The 22,174-nt window shown below is 43.9% G+C and overlaps 1 protein-coding gene across 2 annotated transcripts in view; it reads right to left on the bottom strand.

Moving 5' to 3' along the window:
• Positions 1 to 22,174, bottom strand: part of USP32 (ubiquitin specific peptidase 32) — a 240,770-nt gene that overhangs the window by 104,540 nt on the left and 114,056 nt on the right. For both annotated transcript variants that reach the window (XM_044286239.1, XM_044286238.1), the window contains exons 6-10: positions 16,262 to 16,393; positions 12,419 to 12,526; positions 11,362 to 11,477; positions 9,089 to 9,151; positions 6,691 to 6,774 (exon numbers count right to left, since the gene is read on the bottom strand). In XM_044286239.1, the coding sequence (XP_044142174.1) occupies positions 6,691 to 6,774; positions 9,089 to 9,151; positions 11,362 to 11,477; positions 12,419 to 12,526; positions 16,262 to 16,393 (503 nt within the window). The remainder of the gene's footprint in view (positions 1 to 6,690; positions 6,775 to 9,088; positions 9,152 to 11,361; positions 11,478 to 12,418; positions 12,527 to 16,261; positions 16,394 to 22,174) is intronic.

The following is a 22,174-nucleotide window of genomic DNA, read 5'->3' on the forward strand; positions in this document are numbered from 1 at the left end:
GGTTCCGGTGTGCTGTGCCAGTATATAACCAAGCTTAAGGGGAGCTCAGACAGGAGCCACTCCGCTCAGCTAATGCCTGGCATAATACATCTGTACAGGGTACAGGGTTCCGGTGTGCTGTGCCAGTATATAACCAAGCTTAAGGTGAGCTCAGACAAGAGCCACTCCGCTCAGCTAAATCCTAGCATAATACATCTGTACAGGGTACAGGGCACCGATGTGCTGTGCCAGTATATAACCAAGCTTAAGGTGAGCTCAGACAGGAGCCACTCCGCTCAGCTAAATCCTAGCATAATACATCTGTACAGGGTACAGGGCACCTGTGTGCTGTGCCAGTATATAACCAAGCTTAAGGGGAGCTCAGACAGGAGCCACTCCGCTCAGCTAAATCCTAGCATAATACATCTGTACAGGGTACAGGGCACCTGTGTGCTGTGCCAGTATATAACCAAGCTTAAGGGGAGCTCAGACAGGAGCCACTCCGCTCAGCTAAATCCTGGCATAATACATCTGTACAGGGTACAGGGCACCTGTGTGCTGTGCCAGTATATAACCAAGCTTAAGGGGAGCTCAGACAGGAGCCACTCCGCTCAGCTAAATCCTAGCATAATACATCTGTACAGGGTACAGGGCACCGGTGTGCTGTGCCAGTATATAAGCAAGCTTAAGCGGAGCACAGACAGGAGCCACTCCGCTCAGCTAAGTCCTGGCATAATACATCTGTACAGGGTACAGGGCACCGATGTGCTGTGCCAGTATATAACCAAGCTTAAGGGGAGCTCAGACAGGAGCCACTCCGCTCAGCTAAATCCTGGCATAATACATCTGTATAGGGTACAGGGCACCGATGTGCTGTGCCAGTATATAACCAAGCTTAAGCGGAGCACAGACAGGAGCCACTCCGCTCAGCTAAGTCCTGGCATAATACATCTGTACAGGGTACAGGGCACCGATGTGCTGTGCCAGTATATAACCAAGCTTAAGGGGAGCTCAGACAGGAGCCACTCCGCTCAGCTAAATCCTGGCATAATACATCTGTACAGAGTACAGGGCACCTGTGTGCTGTGCCAGTGTATAACCAAGCTTAAGGGGAGCACAGACAGGAGCCACTCCGCTCAGCTAAATCCTGGCATAATACATCTGTACAGGGTACAGGGCACCGGTGTGCTGTGCCAGTATATAACCAAGCTTAAGGGGAGCACAGACAAGAGCCACTCCGCTCAGCTAAATCCTGGCATAATACATCTGTACAGGGTACAGGGCACCGGTGTGCTGTGCCAGTATATAACCAAGCTTAAGGGGAGCACCGACAGGAGCCACTCCGCTCAGCTAAATCCTGGCATAATACATCTGTACAGGGTACAGGGTTCCGGTGTGCTGTGCCAGTATATAACCAAGCTTAAGGGGAGCTGAGACAGGAGCCACTCCGCTCAGCTAAATCCTGGCATAATACATCTGTACAGGGCACAGGGCACCGATGTGCTGTGCCAGTATATAACCAAGCTTAAGGGGACCTTAGACAGGAGCCACTCCGCTCAGCTAATGCCTGGCATAATACATCTGTACAGGGTACAGGGTTCCGGTGTGCTGTGCCAGTATATAACCAAGCTTAAGGGGAGCTCAGACAGGAGCCACTCCGCTCAGCTAATGCCTGGCATAATACATCTGTACAGGGTACAGGGTACAGGGTTCCGGTGTGCTGTGCCAGTATATAACCAAGCTTAAGGTGAGCTCAGACAAGAGCCACTCCGCTCAGCTAAATCCTAGCATAATACATCTGTACAGGGTACAGGGCACAGGGCACCGATGTGCTGTGCCAGTATATAACCAAGCTTAAGGTGAGCTCAGACAGGAGCCACTCCGCTCAGCTAAATCCTAGCATAATACATCTGTACAGGGTACCTGTGTGCTGTGCCAGTATATAACCAAGCTTAAGGGGAGCTCAGACAGGAGCCACTCCGCTCAGCTAAATCCTGGCATAATACATCTGTACAGGGTACAGGGCACCTGTGTGCTGTGCCAGTATATAACCAAGCTTAAGGGGAGCTCAGACAGGAGCCACTCCGCTCAGCTAAATCCTAGCATAATACATCTGTACAGGGTACCTGTGTGCTGTGCCAGTATATAACCAAGCTTAAGGGGAGCTCAGACAGGAGCCACTCCGCTCAGCTAAATCCTGGCATAATACATCTGTACAGGGTACAGGGCACCTGTGTGCTGTGCCAGTATATAACCAAGCTTAAGGGGAGCTCAGACAGGAGCCACTCCGCTCAGCTAAATCCTAGCATAATACATCTGTACAGGGTACAGGGCACCGGTGTGCTGTGCCAGTATATAAGCAAGCTTAAGCGGAGCACAGACAGGAGCCACTCCGCTCAGCTAAGTCCTGGCATAATACATCTGTACAGGGTACAGGGCACCGATGTGCTGTGCCAGTATATAACCAAGCTTAAGGGGAGCTCAGACAGGAGCCACTCCGCTCAGCTAAATCCTGGCATAATACATCTGTACAGGGTACAGGGCACCGGTGTGCTGTGCCAGTATATAAGCAAGCTTAAGCGGAGCACAGACAGGAGCCACTCCGCTCAGCTAAGTCCTGGCATAATACATCTGTACAGGGTACAGGGCACCGATGTGCTGTGCCAGTATATAACCAAGCTTAAGGGGAGCTCAGACAGGAGCCACTCCGCTCAGCTAAATCCTGGCATAATACATCTGTATAGGGTACAGGGCACCGATGTGCTGTGCCAGTATATAACCAAGCTTAAGCGGAGCACAGACAGGAGCCACTCCGCTCAGCTAAGTCCTGGCATAATACATCTGTACAGGGTACAGGGCACCGATGTGCTGTGCCAGTATATAACCAAGCTTAAGGGGAGCTCAGACAGGAGCCACTCCGCTCAGCTAAATCCTGGCATAATACATCTGTACAGGCCTCATGTATACGACCGGTGTGTGTTTTGCGTTCCGCAAATTGCAGATCTGCAAAACACGGACAGCCATTGATATAACTGCCTATTCTTGTCCACAAAACGGACAAGAATAGGACAGGTTATATTTTTTTTGCGGACCACAGAACGGAGCAATGGAAGCGGACAGCACACGGACTGCTGTCCACATCTTTTGCGGCCCTATTGAAGTGAATGGGTCCGCATCCAAGCCGCAAAAACTGCGGCTCGGATGCAGACCAAAACAACGGTCGTGTGCATGAGGCCTAAGTTAGACATTTTTGGCCTAAAAAAAAAAAAAAAAAAAAAAGGACCAAAACTGTGTGAAGAAGCCGATAATAGTCCTGTCTAAAGGGATCATTACACAGACACCTCACTGTGAATAAGGTCTAGAGATCAGGAAGGATCCAATTAACATATCAGTCTTTATTAGCCAAAGTTACAAACGCAAGCTTGAGTCACAGGGTAGTCTTAACAGCTTGCGTGTTCTGGATTATAAATCCATCATAGCTTAGGTTAAAAAAAAGACAGACACCCCACTGATTTGAACGTGCACAGTGTGATGTCTAATTTTCCCCGGGATGGCACTGCCGGGAAACTGAACAATTGCTGACAGGTTTCCGCTCCGATTACAGCTGCTGGATGGGGTCCCTGCAGTGGAACACTTTGTGATCAGCTAATTGTCAAGGGAACTTTCTAATAACTCAGCATTGTGCAAATTAAACTGTGATTCAAATACTAGTATAATGTATTATTAAAGGGCATCTGTCAGCAGTTTTGTACCCGTGACACTGTCTGACCTATTACATGTGCACTTGGCAGCTGAAGACATCCGTGTTGGTCCCATGCTCATATGTGTCCTCAGTGCCGAGAAAGATGAAGCTTTAATATATGCAAATGAGCCTCTAGGAGCAATGGGGGCGGTGCCGTTACACCTTTACAACGGTCATGTCCTCTGCACAGAGGGCCAGGCAGTGTAAACATGATCATGCCTGGCTGTGATTTCTCCTAAAGTCAATCAAAGTGGAGAGGGCGTGGCAGTAGCAGAGAGAGCAGAGCCTCTAGATGTAATGGCAATTGCAATGGATTTAAACATCAGTTCTCTCAGCAATGCGGGCACATATGAACATGGGACCAACACAGATGTCTTCAGCTGCCAAGTGCACATGTAACAGCTCAGCCAGTGTCCTAGGTACAAGTCTGCTGACAGATGACAGATTAAATATATAAAAAAGCAATATTTCAATGTAAAATCTCCCACAGAGTAAGGCTTTGTCCCTTCTTACTAGCATATAGCTTGCACTTGGCCAGAAATGCATACAAACTGTAGGATGGGAATGTCCAGATCTGTACACTACACTGATCCGGAGCTGAACACCACCCTGATGTTTTCAGGAATGTGGACTCTCAAACAGAAAGAAAGAAAAGACCCAACTAACTGCCATCATAATCTGAGCTGAAACAATGTTAATGTCAAGAAAATGAATGGAGCAAAAGATAAGCCTGGTCTCTCATTCATCAGCATGAGAAGCACCTTGCAAAGTTCGGAATATGCACGAGCGGCAATTTTCATCACTCACTCTCCTAATGCCTACTCTTTCACTGTCATCTGTTTAATCGAACTGACTATGGGTAATAGTGTGTGACTGATTGATTTCGGCTCCTATTTCAGCCTTTCTCAGGCTTCAGAACATTTCCAGTGGCATATAATGAGATGACCGATTAACCAGTGACGGAAACCCAGCTGCTCTTTCACGTGCCAGCTCTACACCGACAGTCAGGGATGAGAGAGTCTAAGGCGTGGCACAAGTTCACTAATCAGTACAAGAGGTTTCATCATCTACATATATTGCCTAAATCTGCCCTTAGGCTCCATTCACACGTTCGTAATAATGGGTCCTTATCCGTTCCGCAAATTGCGGAACGGGTGCGGACCCATTCATTCTCTATGGGGCGGTGTGTGAACGGGTCCGCATCCGCATTTCCGGAGCACGCCGCCGATCTTCCAGTTCACGGCTCCGGAAAAAAATAGAACATGTCCTATTCTTGTCCGCATTTGCAGACAAGAATAGGCATTTCTATGGAGGTGCCGGCCAGATCCGCAAGCACTACGGACGTGTGAATGGACCCTAATCATTAAAAAAATTTGGTGGGAGGGATTTATAAAAGGCTGTATGGCCGTTTCCTGATGTACAAAAACTGCTATTTCAGCACAAAAATCATGACTTTTCAATTTTACATCACTCTCCAGTCGGTGTCAATTTGCTTTTCTCTGGCGCACAGACTAGCACGTGATAATTTACACTCAATACATTTGGAGCATCTTATGTCAGCACACATCTGGCATCAGTTTGGATAAATTTTACCCTGTGGTAAAAAAATAAAAAAAATGTAGCTGACATATGAAAGGGGTTGTCTCACTTCAGCAAATAGCATTTATCATGTAGGGAAAGTTAATGCAAGACACTTACTAATGTATTGTGATTGTCCATATTGCCTCCTTCCCTGGCTGGATTCATTTTTCCATAATATTATACACTGCTCATATCCAGGGGGTTATGGTCACCGCTGCAGTGCACATACGAGGTAGTCAAGATGGGAGTTGTTGTGCATGCGTGTCTATGTGCTCCCTGCTTTTACCTATAGTGTGCAAGCACGACCACTGCTGCTGGATTGCAGGGTGGTAATAACCATGGAAACGAGCAGTGTATAATGTGCCGGAAAAATTTATCCAGTCAGCAAAGGAGGCAATATCGACAATCACAATACATTTGTAAGTGCCTTGTATTAACTTTCTCTACAGGATAAATGCCACTTACTGAAGGGAGACCACCCCTTTAAGAAAACACATGACTAAATACTACAGCATTGTTTATATCCTCAGAGTATTGCAGCACCATGCTATACATTTCAGGTCTTTCCATGAATAAACCAGCAAACCAAATCACAACTACCCTCAATTGGTAAATGAAAAAGTACTCGACTAGTTAAACAAACACTATGCGCTTCCTTTCCCAGACGTGACACTTCTTTTTTACTTATTTATAACAATTTTAGGGAACACAGCTCACTATACTTTAAAATAATCTATTGTACATAGTAATAGAGTACTATAAAAATATTATTATTATTTTTTTATCACAATTTGGTGCACCTCTGTGTAATTCCACTAACGGCCCCTTCACATCCGCCTCCTAGAAACGCTCATTTCTGATAACCCCTGTGTAAAGGTTCTACCGGTCACCCAATAAGCAAGCAAATGCTCATTCATCGGGTGAAAGCATCCTTGATACAGACACCAAACTGGGCAGTTGATCGTTCTGTGTCAACAGGAATCTGATGCCTAGAAACAATAATGCTGTAAGGAAATGAATGATCGCAGTAGTGATCGCTCATTCCCATGCAGAGGAGACGATTGCTGCATGTAAATGCAGCTTTCACTTCTGACAAGCAGGCAATTATCGGGAACGAAAACTCCTTCTAGATAATTGCCTGCACAGTCGGCCTATGTAAAGAGGCCTTATCAGCACGCTTGTGACAGAGCACATTAACATACAGGGCGTTTTCATGGGGTTAGAGACTGATCGAAATAAAAGTATACCTGATACCGCACTACTGTAAATTATCTAACGTGCCGTGAAATATATCTTGGACCGTTTTTCTCATAGGTAAAGGGTAAAAACCCATCTAGTGAAATAGAATGAGACCACTTCATTATTTTTTACATGATCACAATGCTTACCTGGAACAGAAGATTTAAAAACTCGTTGGCAAGAGCACTTTTAACACTCCATATCTGGTAATCTTCCAGGGTGAGATGCCCATTCTGTAGAAAAGTGAAAATGAATATCATGAAATACCTTCTTAAACACGCAGAGGGTCTAAAAAACATATTTACAGCCTAAAACTGTGGTGGCCGAGGACCTGTCACCGTACTTGACTTGTCTGTTTTACTATACAATTTTATTCCCCATGAAATAATGCTGGAGCAGGTTTTCTCATAACGCTATATTGTTCCTCAGTTATTGCTACTAGAAGTTTATTAATGAATATACATCTGGGTGCTGTCGACGTGAGACTGTAAAGCAGTAGGCTTCTAGTAGCAATAAATGAGGAATGGAACATATATGAAAATGTGCTCCTAAATAATTACCATATGGGTCATAAAATTATTTAGTCAGGAGAGGTAACAAGTCCCTATTAAATGTATTCAACCTCCTGGACTTTGCAAAGTTTTATTCTGAAACACAGCAGATCTGGTTAGGATTATGGGCACTGCACAGCAAAAATAGAAATAAAGAAAGCGATTTACCGTACATCTGTTATAATAGTTAGAAAAAATATAACTAAATGCATAATAACCAAGTTTCTTTCAGGTCAGTATTTACAAGAGGCACCTTTGGCCACCATCTTAATCATGAAGGTTGGTTTTCACACATGCACGCTCGGCCAAGGGTATATGTGCTGTTCTAGGTAGAGGTATTTATCTCATGAGAACAGACGATCGGGCAGATTGACGCTCACCACAGCTATTTCTGTTGGCTGCACTGCCGTGAACACAACTGTTTTGTGCATGGGGTAGTTTCTCCCAGTAACTTGAGGGTCCTTTAACATAGGCGATGATAGGGAATGAACATTCCTCAATACTGTCCAACGTAAATGTGCCATCGATAATTCGACAAACAGGTGATTGTATCTTTTATGTAGCAAATAAATTATTTTCTTTGTCGCAGCACATTCTCGTGTAAATGGGGGATGTCCTTCTGGCAAGTAAAAACTATTTGGAGATTAACTATAGCAGGGGTAGGCAACCTGTGGCACTCCAGCTGCTGTGAAACTACAACTCCCAGCGTGCATACTTCTCTGCTCTTCTCAGAACTCTCACAGAAATGAATGGAGCATGCTGGGAATTGTAGTTTCCCAACAGCTGGAGTGCAGAAGGTTCCCAACAGCTGGAAATTGTAGTTTCCCAACAGCTAGAGTGCAGAAGGTTCCCAACAGCTGGAAATTGTAGTTTCCCAACAGCTAGAGTGCAGAAGGTTCCCAACAGCTGGAGTGCAGAAGGTTCCCAACAGCTGGAAATTGTAGTTTCCCAACAGCTAGAGTGCAGAAGGTTCCCAACAGCTAGAGTGCAGAAGGTTCCCAACAGCTAGAGTGCAGAAGGTTCCCAACAGCTGGAGTGCAGAAGGTTCCCAACAGCTGGAAATTGTAGTTTCCCAACAGCTAGAGTGCAGAAGGTTCCCAACAGCTAGAGTGCAGAAGGTTCCCAACAGCTGGAGTGCAGAAGGTTCCCAACAGCTGGAGTGCAGAAGGTTCCCAACAGCTGGAGTGCAGAAGGTTCCCAACAGCTGGAAATTGTAGTTTCCCAACAGCTGGAGTGCAGAAGGTTGCCGATATCTGAACTATAGTGTTAAAAGGGTTATCCAGCCTTGGAGCTGAAAAACCTTTAGGCCCTCCGCTGTCCTGCTAAACCAAAAAAATCCTTACCTTTCCATGGTGCCGCTGTTCCTCTGTCCCCGGCTGCTTTGAGTCCAAGCAAGAGGCAGCTTGGTCCCATGACAGCTGTGGCCAATCACAGGCCTCAGTGGTTACAGCAGCTTGATCGGTACATCACTGCTGTAATGTGGTGTTCAACCCACTGTGACCGCCGAGGATTGGCGGCAGTGGTCATGGAACCAAACTGCTTCCTGATGCTGCGCCTACTGAAAGTGCCCAGAATGGAGCCACGGCTGGAGCGCAGAGAGGCAAGTGTAGAAATTTGTGTTCAAGGGAACAGCGGAGGACCCCAGTGGTCGTCAGCTCCAAGGCCAGACAACGCCTTAAACTATCTTTCGCCTCCATACTCACAATGATTGCTAAATATAAATGGCACTGACAAAGCGCTGATCATAAGCTGTATCATCATTTGGCTAGGACAGAAATTTGTCTCTGTAAGAGGACCCATTAATACCGTAATTAGCCAATGTACTTCCCAAATATGTATTTATTTTAACATATGTAACCGGGAGATCTGCATTTGACCCATTATGTGACCTCTGAAACCAAGTGGCTGTCACTGCAAAAGAGACTCTAGTTGGAAACTGTGATACAGAAACACGCTAGTTACTTGTGTTAAATTGCTGCAGGAGAAGACCTCTTACCTTGGTTGTGTCATGAGTTTTTAATATATTGTCTATGATGTCAGAAAGATTCAAGTGTAATTCCTAGAAAAAGTAAAGAATATTGGTAAGCAAACGCATCCACTGCAAGCATGCAATAAAACGACTGAAAAAATAGTGGTATTAGGGCAAATAATAGGAATGCAGATGGATGTGCACTACTGCCAGGTGTTAGTTTGTGAACTACTTCTCAAAGCACCTTCAGAAAACCCTTCTGGTTATGGAAAGGTAAAGACTAATCTAATAAAAGGAATTATTCAGTTTAACCATCTGTTTATAAAGACATCCACTTTTATTTCCACCTTGTAGCCAACATGCGCAGCGCTTGGTGAGAACGTTGAGCCTATCACACTCAGACTCTGCTAGAAGACCAAGGAGGTTCTCAACAAGTGGTGTCTATGTGAGCTACAGGGTGGAAATAAAAGTGGATGTCTTTCCACCCACCTGAGGACTGAGTATGACCAGACAGCTCATTTGATTGATCAAATGTAGTCCCTGTTATGTGTGCATCATGTTAGTGGCGTAATGGTCTAAGACAGGTGTACACAGACACCATAGGGTCCCATAGCAAAACTTAGTAAGGGCCTAGAGTGAGATGTCTGATTAATTTACATAATTATTATTTTTTGAGTGGAGGAATGTTCTATATTAAAAAATAAATAAATCACGAACCACCTCAACCATGTGCATCATAAATATCATGCTCGCCAGATTTTTCTGTGTATTTACACTTCACAACTGGCATAATACATTAATAAATACCTCCCTTACAGCTGTAAATCTCCTGCTTCCCTTCACTACTTAATAAAACTGCCTCCAGCTACCACTAGAGGGAGCTCTGAGCATTGGCATTAATACAGTTACCTTTGTACTCAATGGCAGCTGTAAAATCTTTTTGCAATGAGCTCCCCCTAACGGCAGCTGCAGGAAAATGTCAGAATTGCCTAAACCCGGAATGCTCAACCTGTGGCCCTCCAGCTGTTGTAAAACTACAACTCCCACCATACCCTGCTGAAGACTGTTAGCTGTCGGCGTCCAGGCATGCTGGGAGTTGTAGTTTTGCAACAGCTGGAGGGCTCCAGGTTGGTCATCCCTGGCCTAGACAGACAGTAAGAAATCCTTCCTACCTATATAGGTAAACATGACATTCGGGCACCTGGGAAAGCTGTGTAGCCCTTTCTGTAGTGTCAGTGAACTGGTACTGTCTAATATTACTGCACACACAGGAGGAGGTTTTGTAAGAAACCGCTAAGGGTAGACTCACACCTCCATTTAACTGATCCGCCAGAGAATAGCCTAGCATAATTCACTGGATCCAGCCTACCCGGAGCACAATCACCGAGATCCGGACACTTTCCGGCGAAATGTTAGCTTTCGGCTAGACAAAAACAGTTGCGTGTGGTAGAGGATAGCCTGCAAGATCAGTTAAACAGAGGTGTGCACCTACCCTATGTTTCCAGCCCTTTGATTGTGCTCTGGATGTAATGTTATCAGTATGCAATGGAGATTAAAATTAGAGAACAATTTATAAACAGGTAATTTTTTCAGAAATAATGTTATCTTCATAGCTCAGCCGTGGAAGGAGCTGTTGTTGTGGCTGTACCATGCTACTAGAACAGTGTTTTACAAAATAACCAAGGCACGTCAACAAAAAAAACATTCTTTTGCAGAAAACACAATGATCAAAAATTAGAGAACATCAACGACTGTAGCATAGAGAAAGAGTACAACTAGTAATGAGCGAACTTGTGTTTTAAGAAAGGTTTTTTGTTGACGTGCCTTGGTTATTTTGTAAAACACTGTTCTAGTAGCATGGTACAGCCACAACAACAGCTCCTTCCACTGCTGAGCTATGAAGATAACATTATTTCTGAAAAAAATCAACTGTTTATAAATTGTTCTCTAATTTTAATCTCCAGTGCATACTGATAACAGCCTGTCTCCAGTCGAAGATGGAGAGGCAGGGAGGAAGAAGGAACTTCTCTGGCTGCAGGAAATCTCCAAAAACTGCTTTCTGTATCAGTTTGAAGATGTCCAGGCAGAAAAAGGTAAAGAACAAACTTTTACGTAACAGGTTATGCTTTTTTTTTCTTGCTTTTCAGGCTTTAGTGTCCCTTTAACTAGAAATGAGTACAAAGGGCAGTGGGTGGACTATGCATGAAAGCCACCATTATTTCTAAATAGCACTATCTGTAACACAATATCAAGCACTGAATGACAGAGTCAATTACAACATATGCAAGTAGAGCTCTTACAGGTATGGCATCAGTGCGGTTATCTTTCCAGACCTCTAGTAGTGCAAGAACCATCTCTTCCAGTTCATTACGAGACAAAACACCATCACGGTCTATGTCAAACACCTTGAAACAAACTGATAAAAAAAAAAACAGAAGAAAACATTTCAGATAACCAAAATGTAAGACATTCGTTGATCAAACATGTAATGCGTGTGTTCTTTGGCCTGGGCCTTCTTTTCCAGCCCTGCTGGCTCATTTTGAAACATCTGTACTTGCTATATATAGCAGCTTGTAGGTCAGGGGTAATAAACTCGAATTTCAAATTAACTTCAAGTGACCTCAGGCTTATTTGACATTATCTGGTGTTTGTTCTGTCTTCAAACTAAACACATGCCATACTGCAAATGTACCTTAAAGGGGTATTCCAGCAAGTTATCCCCAATTCGCAAGATAGGGGCTAACTCTTAGATCAGTGGGAGTCCTACCACTGATCACAGGAACAGTGGCGGCCATACTCTGCAGGGTCCCCTAAAATGACTGGAGCAGCACGTTGAGCATGCACACTGCCTCTAGGGGATTGCCGAATATGACACTCTGCTATTTATGGCAGTTCCCATAGAGATGAATATAGCGATCGTGCCCATGCATCACCTGCTGCTTCATTCGTTTAGGGGGGCCCTGGGGAGTACAGAACCCCTATTTTCATGATCAGTAAGCTTTCCAGCAGTAGGACACCGACTGATCTAGTAGTTATCCCCTACGCTGCAGATAGGGAATAACTCAAAATGACTGGAATCCCCCTTTACATTGTAAGATGTGGCCATAAATGTTCTAAAGATTAAACTTAATTTCTCTTTCATAGCAAGTTTGCCCAGTTCTGCAACTGTATAAGATAAAATGAAACAAAAACACTGTTCCTATGCTACTAATTTGCTAAGGAACCTTCAGGCACATGCTCAACCATTGTGTTACACATCTATTCAATTGCTAAGAGAGAAACTAAACAGGCAACAGTAGCCATCGGTTTTGCCAGAAACAAGGGCTTCTCCTTAATGAAAGCAAAATGCAAAGTTACATTTTTGTCTCTCAGCTAGGGGTCCCCTGCAGCAAGCAGATAAACCACACGATATTTCCTTGAAGTCTATGTGGTTGTCACGGTTTTCATCAAATGCATTAAACAACCCTGAAATAAGGACAGAAAAGAAAACGTGTTACCAACGGTCTTGTAAAATACTAACATTTAAACATATAGTACATGTCAGACACCTAAAATTAATTTTACTTGACCTACGACAAGAATAATCAGCGAAAAGAAACGTGATAATAATAGTGCGCTTAAAAAAAAAAACTGACTTAATAGCTAAAATATTCAAGACATCTCAAACATTTACATTTCAAGAAACCATACATTTTTATGTTTTAAATATATGTTTTGAATGAAAAAAAAACTCTCTCTTCTTCTTTTTAATAAAGTTATGTTAAAATCAAGCGGAAGCTAGTTCAAACACTACAATTCGTATTACGTATTTTAAAGTGCCATTGCCAGTAGATCCTGCCCGCTCTACATATAAAAGGACTTAAGTACAAACATAAGACAAAAACAAGCACAATAAGCTAAACGAGTAACAAACTGGTACACAGGGAGAAAAGACTGTTAGGCCTCTTTCACACGAGCTGACGGATGCGTTCAGGGTGTGTTCAGGGAAACTCACACCATTTTGCAAGCAAGTTCAGTCAGTTTTGTCTGCGATTGCGTTCAGCTGTTTAGTTTTTTCCATGCGGGTGCAATGCGTTTTGATGAGGTTTTCACACGCGAAGCCCCATTCACTTCTATAGAGCCAGGGCTGCGTGAAAAACGCAGAATATAGAACATGCTGCGATTTTCACGCAACACAGAACTGATGCGTGAAAAAAATGCTCATGTACACAGACTCATTGAAATGAATGGGCCCGGATTCAGTGCAGGTGCTATGCGTTCACATCAAGCATTGCACCCATGAGGAAAAGTTGCTAGCTTGAAAGGGGCCTTAGGCGAGAATCCCGCGCAGGTGCAATGCGTGAGGTGAACACATTGCACCCGCACTGAATCCGGACCCATTCACTTCAATGGGGCTGTGCAGATGAGCGGTGATTTTCACGCATCACTTGTGCGTTGAGTGAAAATCGCAGCATGTTCTATATTCTGCGTTTTTCACGCAACGCAAGCCCCATAGAAATGAATGGGGCTGCGTGAAGATCACAAGCATCCGCAAGCAAGTGCGGATGTGGTGCGATTTTCATGCATGGTTGCTAGGAGATGATAGGGATGAGCAACCCCGAACCTCTTTAAAGTAAATTCACTGTATTATTTTCCCTTATAACATGGTTCTAAGGGAAAATAATAGCATTCTTAATACAGAATGCTTACTAAAATGTGGCTTGAGGGGTAAAAAAAAAAAAAAAAAAAAAGACCTGTGCAAGACCTGTGCAGGACCTGCGCCGACGTCACAGCGCTCACCACGTGGTGAGCACGATTACGTCGTCAAAGGTCCTTTTGCAGGTCCTGAAAGAACCTCATCCAACAATTCAGAGATTAACTACAATACATACTGTATGCCAGGCCCTCTTATCAAAATCAGCGTCTGACCTAACAAATGCTCTTCTGGATGAATGGACAAAAATTTCCAGAGACATACTCCACTTTTTTAGAAAGTCTTCCCAGAAGAGTGAAAGCTATTTTAGCTGCAAAAGGGGACCAAATTCATATAAATGCCTAAGAATTTAGAATGGGATGTCATGAAGACTACGGCAGGTGAAATATGTAGGTGCCCCAATACTTTTGTCCATATAGTGCATAACATTTTTGACGCAAGGAAGCCACTTGAAAGAGCACAGCATTTGTACCTTTGAACAGCTGAGCAGGTGAACAGGGAGGGGAGAGGAACCATCTTTTGTTTTAATGACATGACATGCAACGAGACATGAATTGCCCAGAGTCTGAGGTGGAATACGACATGGCAAGATGGAGAAGGTGAAGGAGGAACAGGGACTACTAAGCTAGGGCATGTAGTAGCCGCTGAAGTACAGGGGCGGACAACACCAGGTTAAATCGAGGAGGATGTGAAAGACTGGGGCACCAAGAGAAAAGGTGGTGATGGTAGGAATTTTGTATTTTATATTATGGGGCTGTCTCCGGGTGCTAGACCCATGTGGATGCGGTTTGCCCCATCAAGCTTGCCTAGTTCTTTCTTCTTGCTGCACTAATTCATGTAGCAGCCAGTTGGAAAACCACAGGCCTCTCTATTGCTGCTTTTAAAGCAAGGATGGATAGAATGGCCATTTTTGAAAAAATAGCTGTCATTGGGGATGATAGAGTAGAGGTGGTCACGAGCACTATGGCAGCCATAGGTATCCTCCTCTCATTCCTCCCACTCACCTCGATTTATGTCCCTGTAGAGGCAGATGATCTCTGGGATGTCCCATCGGCATTTAATATCTCTGCCCAGCAAGCCGTGGCTCCCTGCCCCTCATTCCCCATAGTCACCTTAGCTCTTTAGTTGCTGTAGACCAACTGTAATATATTGTTCTTCTGGTATTTTTTATTCTGCATGTCCTACTGCTCTGGTTGTATACAGTACTGCCAGCATGACCTCCTGCATAAGGTCTTTCTTGTTTGCCAACCAGGCTATATTTTTATGTATCATTTGAAACCATTTTATAATAAATCTTTTGAAATTAATTATGGAGCATGGAGATCAAAGCAAAGGAGAGCAATAACAGGAGACCTTCATTGCTCAGGCAAATTATTCTTTTGTTAACGCTTTCTTATACTTTATTTACAGGGGTAGTCCCATCTCAGACATTGGGGGCACATCGCTAGGGTATGCTCCCATTGTCTGATAGGTGCGAGTCCCACCTCTGGTACCCACACCTACCTCGTAAACGGAGCTGGTACAAGTGAAGGAGAGTGCACAGCGCTCGGCTATTTTCAGCAGCCCCATAGAAATTAATGGAAGGCAGCTGCACTTGCGCAATGCGTTCCCCTTCACTTTGCTGGCTCAGTTTATGAGACAGGTGGGACCTCCACCTATCAGAAAATGAGAGCATATCCTAGCGATATGTCCCCAATGTCTGAGATGGGAACACCCCTTTAAGAGAAGATTCATCTCCCCAGCACTCCGATCCAGCCTACTTGCACTCACACAGATGCCTGAGCTGCTTTCGGCTTCAACAGGTATGTCCTTTTTCTCTTTGCACAAGCACAGCTCAGAATTAGGGGACTTAAAAGGTGTTGTTTCACTCCATAAAATAGCATTTATTATGTAGAGGAAGTTAATACAAACCTCTTACTAATGTATTGTGATTGTCGATATTGCTTCCTTTGCTGGCTGGATTCATTTTTCCATCACATTATACACTGCTTCATTCCATGGCAACAACCACCCTGCAATCCAGCAGTGGTGGTCATGTTTGTACACTATAGGAATAGTGCGCTCCTAAAGTCCCGGCCAACAGAGATGCCGGCACTTTTTCTTATAGTCTGCAAGCACGACCACCACTGCTGGATTGCAGAGTGGTCGTAACCATGGAAACGAGCAGTGTATAATGTGATGGAAAAATGAATTCAGCCAGCAAAAGAGGCAGTATGGACAATAACAATACATTAGTAAGTGACTTCACTTTGTCTACATATTAAATGCAATTACTGAAGTGAGACGACCCCTTTAAGGAGATACATGTCGTTTTCCACCCTCCCCAATGCAGTGTCCTCTGACTTTGCATAGAACTGTTTGCCTGAACATTTCTGAGTATCTCTTATACACTGATCTATAAGGAGGTGTGAGTTAATCAGTCATTAGATTATCTACCAGTTATCACATTAGATATTTTTTTTATCAAAAGGCAGCGATTTTATAGCTACATTGTACAATAAAAATACCTTCACTCAACGACTGATGAATTGGTGGGGAAATCAAAGGGACAAATGTTTCCAGGTCAAAGCGTCCTGTCCTCGACTGAGCCTTTAATAGCCAATATCTTTTCTCCAGGTCAATGATGTCAGACTCTTCCACTGTTGACGTAATCCATAAAAAGTGAATGTTAGAAGCCTTACAAGTACATTAGTACCATACATATCACTAGATTTAAAAAGGGCAGACTACAGTAACCAAAACTTTATTAGCATGCATGACCTCCCGCTTTCCCTAAAGAGAGATAAAATCCTACATGGAAAAAAATGGCTTCAGAAGGGTTTTCTAAACTCAGACTGTAACAGATTTATGAACAGGAGAAAAACAAATTATATACACATATATATATATATATATACACACAAGCTTTGTACATATGTTGCACTGTTAAAGAAGGACTGGTTTAAGAAAAGGGGGGGCCATCGTTTGTAAGCAGTTAAGCGCACCGACGGTGGGACCAAGACACTCGGAACACCCTTGCTCCTCCTGCTTCCTGTGCTAGCCCCTCCCTCTATTTCTTAATTGACAGGACCAGGCAAGATGGCTGTACAGGAACCTAAAGGAGTAGACTGAACAGAACAAGGCTGCAATACTCTGAACAGCCGCTATGAAAAATACAGCGTCCCGAGTATGAACATCGAACATAACCATGTAAACACTGAAGACATCGCAGTGCGGCAGAGATCAAACAGCTGATCGGCAGGGGAGCAGAGAGTTGGACCCTCACAGATTTCATATGGATGGCTTGTCCTGAGGACAGATCATCAATATAGGAAAGTTGGATAACTCCTTGAATTATCTTTGGAGAATGAATCAAAGCTCGCTGGTGGTACCATCATACTCAATGATTCATTCTGTAAGAAAGAAGTCATAATGCTAGCACTAACAATGAAGGTGGAGTTCTGAAATACACCATCTTTGTTGGATTCATTCCAGCACAAAGCCACCATATACCGTATGAGAGTCCGTAAACTTGTGCTGTGGTGGTTACATGGAATGTTACTTCATCCTTTACCATGGATTTCTTGTTGGACAACAAGGAGTGACAACTGCAGTAAAAATGCTCAGTCCATAATGACGTGCTAATTTCATCAGCTATATCAGAAATACACAATGTATTGCCCTAGGTGTCCAACATCCATTGTTTTTGAGTGCATGGAGCCTCCCGGCGTGTCTGTACAATAAGACCATGATTATTATATTGCCAATGCCACATGAAAAAAAACGGCTAAGAGCTTATCAAATATCAAGATGCTTGAGGTGTCATAGAAGAAATATTTTACATTACAGAATGTACCTCCTGTCAACTAAAGGACACTGCAGTCAAACCTTTCCTTTCCAAAAAGGCTGACAACAGTGTCATAGCTGCCAACATCTAAACAAAATATCCAAGGACACAACTTTGCAAGTGCACCAAAGCTTCTCGTAGAAAGTGCTATCTAGGCACAGCCGTAGGGTACCACAAATGCCATTAAGGGTACTTTCACACTTGCGGCAGAGGATTCCGGCAGGCAGCTCCGTCGCCGGAACTGCCTGCCGGATCTGTCAAAACGTATGAAAACTGATGGCTTTTGTCAGTCGGATCAGTATCCTGATCCGTCTGATAAATGCATTGAAATGCCGGATCCGTCTCTCCGGTGTCATCTGGAAAAAAACGGTTCCGGCAATTTTTTTTTTTTCACATTTTCATGCCGGATACGTTTTGCCGGAACACTCAGGGCCGGATCCGGCATTAAAGCATTTCAATGGGAAAAAATGCAGGATCCGGCATTCTGGCAAGTGTTCCGGAATTTTGGACAGAGATAAAACCGCAGCATGCTGCGGAATTATCTCTGTCCTGAAAAGGCAAAAAGACTGAACTGAAGACATCCTGATGCATCCTGAACGGATTGCTCTCCATTAAGAATGCATTAGGATAAAACTGATCAGTTATTTTCCAGTATTGAGCCCCTAGGACGGAACTCCGTGCCAGAAAAGAATAGCGCTAGTGTGAAAGTACCCTAAGGGGGCACAAAATAAGGATGTTCGTTTATGCAGATCAAGGTCAGCTCATTCAAATCCGGATCAGTCTCACAAATGCATTGCAAGAACGGATCCGTCTCGCCGCTTGTCATGCGGACAGACAGATCCGTCTTGTATTTTTTTTTACATTTTTACCGGTCTGCGCATGCGCAGGCCGGATCCGGCATTCCAGTATTTTGAATGCCGGATCCGGCACGAATACATTCCTATGGGGAAAAATGCTGGATCCGGCATTCAGGCGAGTCTTCAGTTTTTTCGCCGGAGATAAAACCGTAGCATTCTAGGGTTTTATCTTTTGCCTGATCAGTCAAAATGACTGAACTGAAGACATCCTGATGCATCCTGAACGGATTACTGTCCATTCAGAATTCATGGGGATAAAACTGATCAGTTTTTTTCCGGTATAGAGCCCCTGTGACGGAACTTTATGCCGGAAAAGAAAACCGCTAGTGTGAAAGTACCCTAACTCTCTCCGTCAGACCATCACTGAGACCAGAAAGACTGTCCTGTACTGACTTAAGTAGGATAGAACACATTACGTTAATCAATGCACTGCTCTTCTGTGGGTATCCTCATAGATTGTAAGCTCTTGTGAGTAGGGCCCTGACTCCTAGTGTTTTAGCTGTATATTAGCCAGTTACTTTTTTGAACACGAACCCTATGAATTTGTAAAGAGCTGCGGAATATGGTGGCGCTATATAAATAATTATTATTATTATGTGTTCTTGCATAGCAAGACCACATACTATTATCTCACATATATATTATTATTATGTGTTCTTGCATAGCAAGACCACATACTATTATCTCACATATATATTATTATTATTATTATTATTATTATAGCCAAATTTGCCACCCTAACTCCTCCCACAGTTTTTACACTACATAGACAAAAATTTACCAAAACGTGCAGATTGTACCCGATCGGATTGCTATTACTTTGTGGAGCGATCCCACCCCCGGGGCCCCCGTGGCGGGCCCCGGAAGCCCCCTTTTTTCCCATAGACTTTGACAGGGTAAATTTTCAAATCGCTCCCACTCGCACAGATTTTAAACTAAAGTCACCAAACTTGGGTCACTTAGTCATGGAGTCAACCCGAAAACTTTGGGCACATTTCGGGGACCCCAAAAAGTGGGCGGGGCCACACAGAACCAATCAAAATCTCCCCATTGACTTTAATGAGACCTTCAAATTGCTACTTCTCCCACATTTTTAGGAGTACAAATTCCAAACTTTGCAGACTTGGTCGGCACCCACCCAAGTACCTTGCTTTTGCTTTGTTACCCGATCCCACCCTCCGGGCCCCTGGGACAGGGCCCCCAAAATCCACGTTTTTCCCATTGACTTTGACAGGGACAATTTTCAAATCTCTCCCAGTCGCACAGATTTTAAACTAAAGTCACCAAACTTGGGTCACTTAGTCATGGGGTCAACCTGAAAATTTCTGTCACATTTTGGGGGACATTAAAAAGTGGGCGGAGCTACAAACCACCAATCAGATTTTCCCTATTGACTTCAATGAGAAACTTTTAAATTGCTGTCATTCTCACAGTATTTAAGCCAGAATACCCAAACTAGGCACCGTAGGTCATTGGGTGACTGGGGTCAAAAAAAATTAAAAAGTGGGCGGGGTCTACAACGGCCAATCAAATTTCAGCCATTTGTTTAAATGGGAAAAATTCAAACTGCCGCTGCTCTTAGACTGTTAATGGCAGGGTTCCCGAAACTTGGCACAGTTGGTCACTGGAGGACTGTGCCAATGTATATCTCATTTTGGGGATGCTAAAAAGTGGGCGGAGCCACAAACAACCAATCAGATTTTCCCTATTGACTTCTATAAGAAACCTTTAAACAGCTGTCATTCTCACAGCACCCAAACTCGGCAGGGTGGGTCAGTGTGAGACAAAGGTCAAAATTTATAAAAGTGGGCGGAGTCTACACTCCACCCAGTTACTCCGCCCACTTCAGTTGTAAGCTACTGGTGGAGGCAAGAACACATCACACAATTTCCCCAGAAATTGTACCTTTTCTAGTTATTATTATTATTATTATAGCCAAATTTGCCACCCTAACTCCTCCCACAGTTTTTACACTACATAGACAAAAATTTACCAAAACGTGCAGATTGTACCCGATCGGATTGCTATTACTTTGTGGAGCGATCCCACCCCCGGGGCCCCCGTGGCGGGCCCCGGAAGCCCCCTTTTTTCCCATAGACTTTGACAGGGTAAATTTTCAAATCGCTCCCACTCGCCAGGCTTTGACGCTAAAGTCACCAAACTTGGGTCACTTAGTCATGGAGTCAACCCGAAAATTTTGGGCACATTTCGGGGACCCCAAAAAGTGGGCGGGGCCATACAGAACCAATCAAAATCTCCCCATTGACTTTAATGAGAACTTCAAATTGCTACTCCTCCCACATTTTTAGGAGTACAAATTCCAGACTTTGCAGACTTGGTCGGCACCCACCCGAGTACCTTGCTTTTGCTTTGTTACCCGATCCCACCCTCCGGGCCCCTGGGACAGGGCCCCCAAAATCCATGTTTTTCCCATTGACTTTGACAGGGACAATTTTCAAATCGCTCCCAGTCGCACAGATTTTAAACTAAAGTCACCAAACTTGGGTCACTTAGTCATGGGGTCAACCTGAAAATTTCTGTCACATTTTGGGGGACATTAAAAAGTGGGCGGAGCTACAAACCACCAATCAGATTTTCCCTATTGACTTCAATGAGAAACTTTTAAATTGCTGTCATTCTCACAGTATTTAAGCCAGAATACCCAAACTAGGCACCGTAGGTCATTGGGTGACTGGGGTCAAAAAAAATTAAAAAGTGGGCGGGGTCTACAACGGCCAATCAAATTTCAGCCATTTGTTTAAATGGGAAAAATTCAAACTGCCGCTGCTCTTAGACTTTTAATGGCAGGGTTCCCGAAACTTGGCACAGTTGGTCACTGGAGGACTGTGCCAATGTATATCTCATTTTGGGGATGCTAAAAAGTGGGCGGAGCCACAAACAACCAATCAGATTTTCCCTATTGACTTCAATAAGAAACCTTTAAACAGCTGTCATTCTCACAGCACCCAAACTCGGCAGGGTGGGTCAGTGTGAGACAAAGGTCAAAATTTATAAAAGTGGGCGGAGTCTACACTCCACCCAGTTACTCCGCCCACTCCAGTTGTAAGCTACTGGTGGAGGCAAGAACACATCACACAATTTCCCCAGAAATTGTACCTTTTCTAGTTGTTATTACTATGCATATCAGGAAAACAATGGAGTTGTAAAACGGTTATCCCAAACAGATAACATCTTCCCCTCACAGCAGCAGTAAACTGGCATTGAATAATCTATCTTTATAGGTCTTCATAAGTCTCATCAATCGTGTTGACTGCCGCTTTTTAAATTTCATTGTACTGTTGAAATAAATAAAACAGCCAAGAAAATATAAAAAAATAAAATAAAAAATGTGTTTGGCAAATATATTTTCTGATGAAAGTGTCCCTTTAAAATATTGTTGTTAAAGCAAGTTTGTCACCTTGTTTTTGCTTATTAAAACTCACATAGTGTCAGGTAGAGCTGGCAGAAACATTGACAAAGGGTTTTCCGAGATTATTATTATTTTTTTTATCCGATTGGTAGGGGTCCGACACTCAGGACCCCCACCAATCAGATGTTTTGAGAAGCCAGCGGCACTCCTGTGAGCACCATGGCCTTCTAGAAGCATTGTATCGTGGTTGTGCTTGGTATTGCTGCTCAGCCCCATTCACTTGAGGCCACGTGACACAAAGGTGTTGTCACTCGGCCTAGCAAAAGCAGAGAAAAGGCTGTGGTGTTACTGCGAATGCCGCTGCCTT

This window comes from Bufo gargarizans, chromosome 3 (assembly GCF_014858855.1).
Source record: "Bufo gargarizans isolate SCDJY-AF-19 chromosome 3, ASM1485885v1, whole genome shotgun sequence".
NCBI classification, from domain to species: domain Eukaryota; kingdom Metazoa; phylum Chordata; class Amphibia; order Anura; family Bufonidae; genus Bufo; species Bufo gargarizans.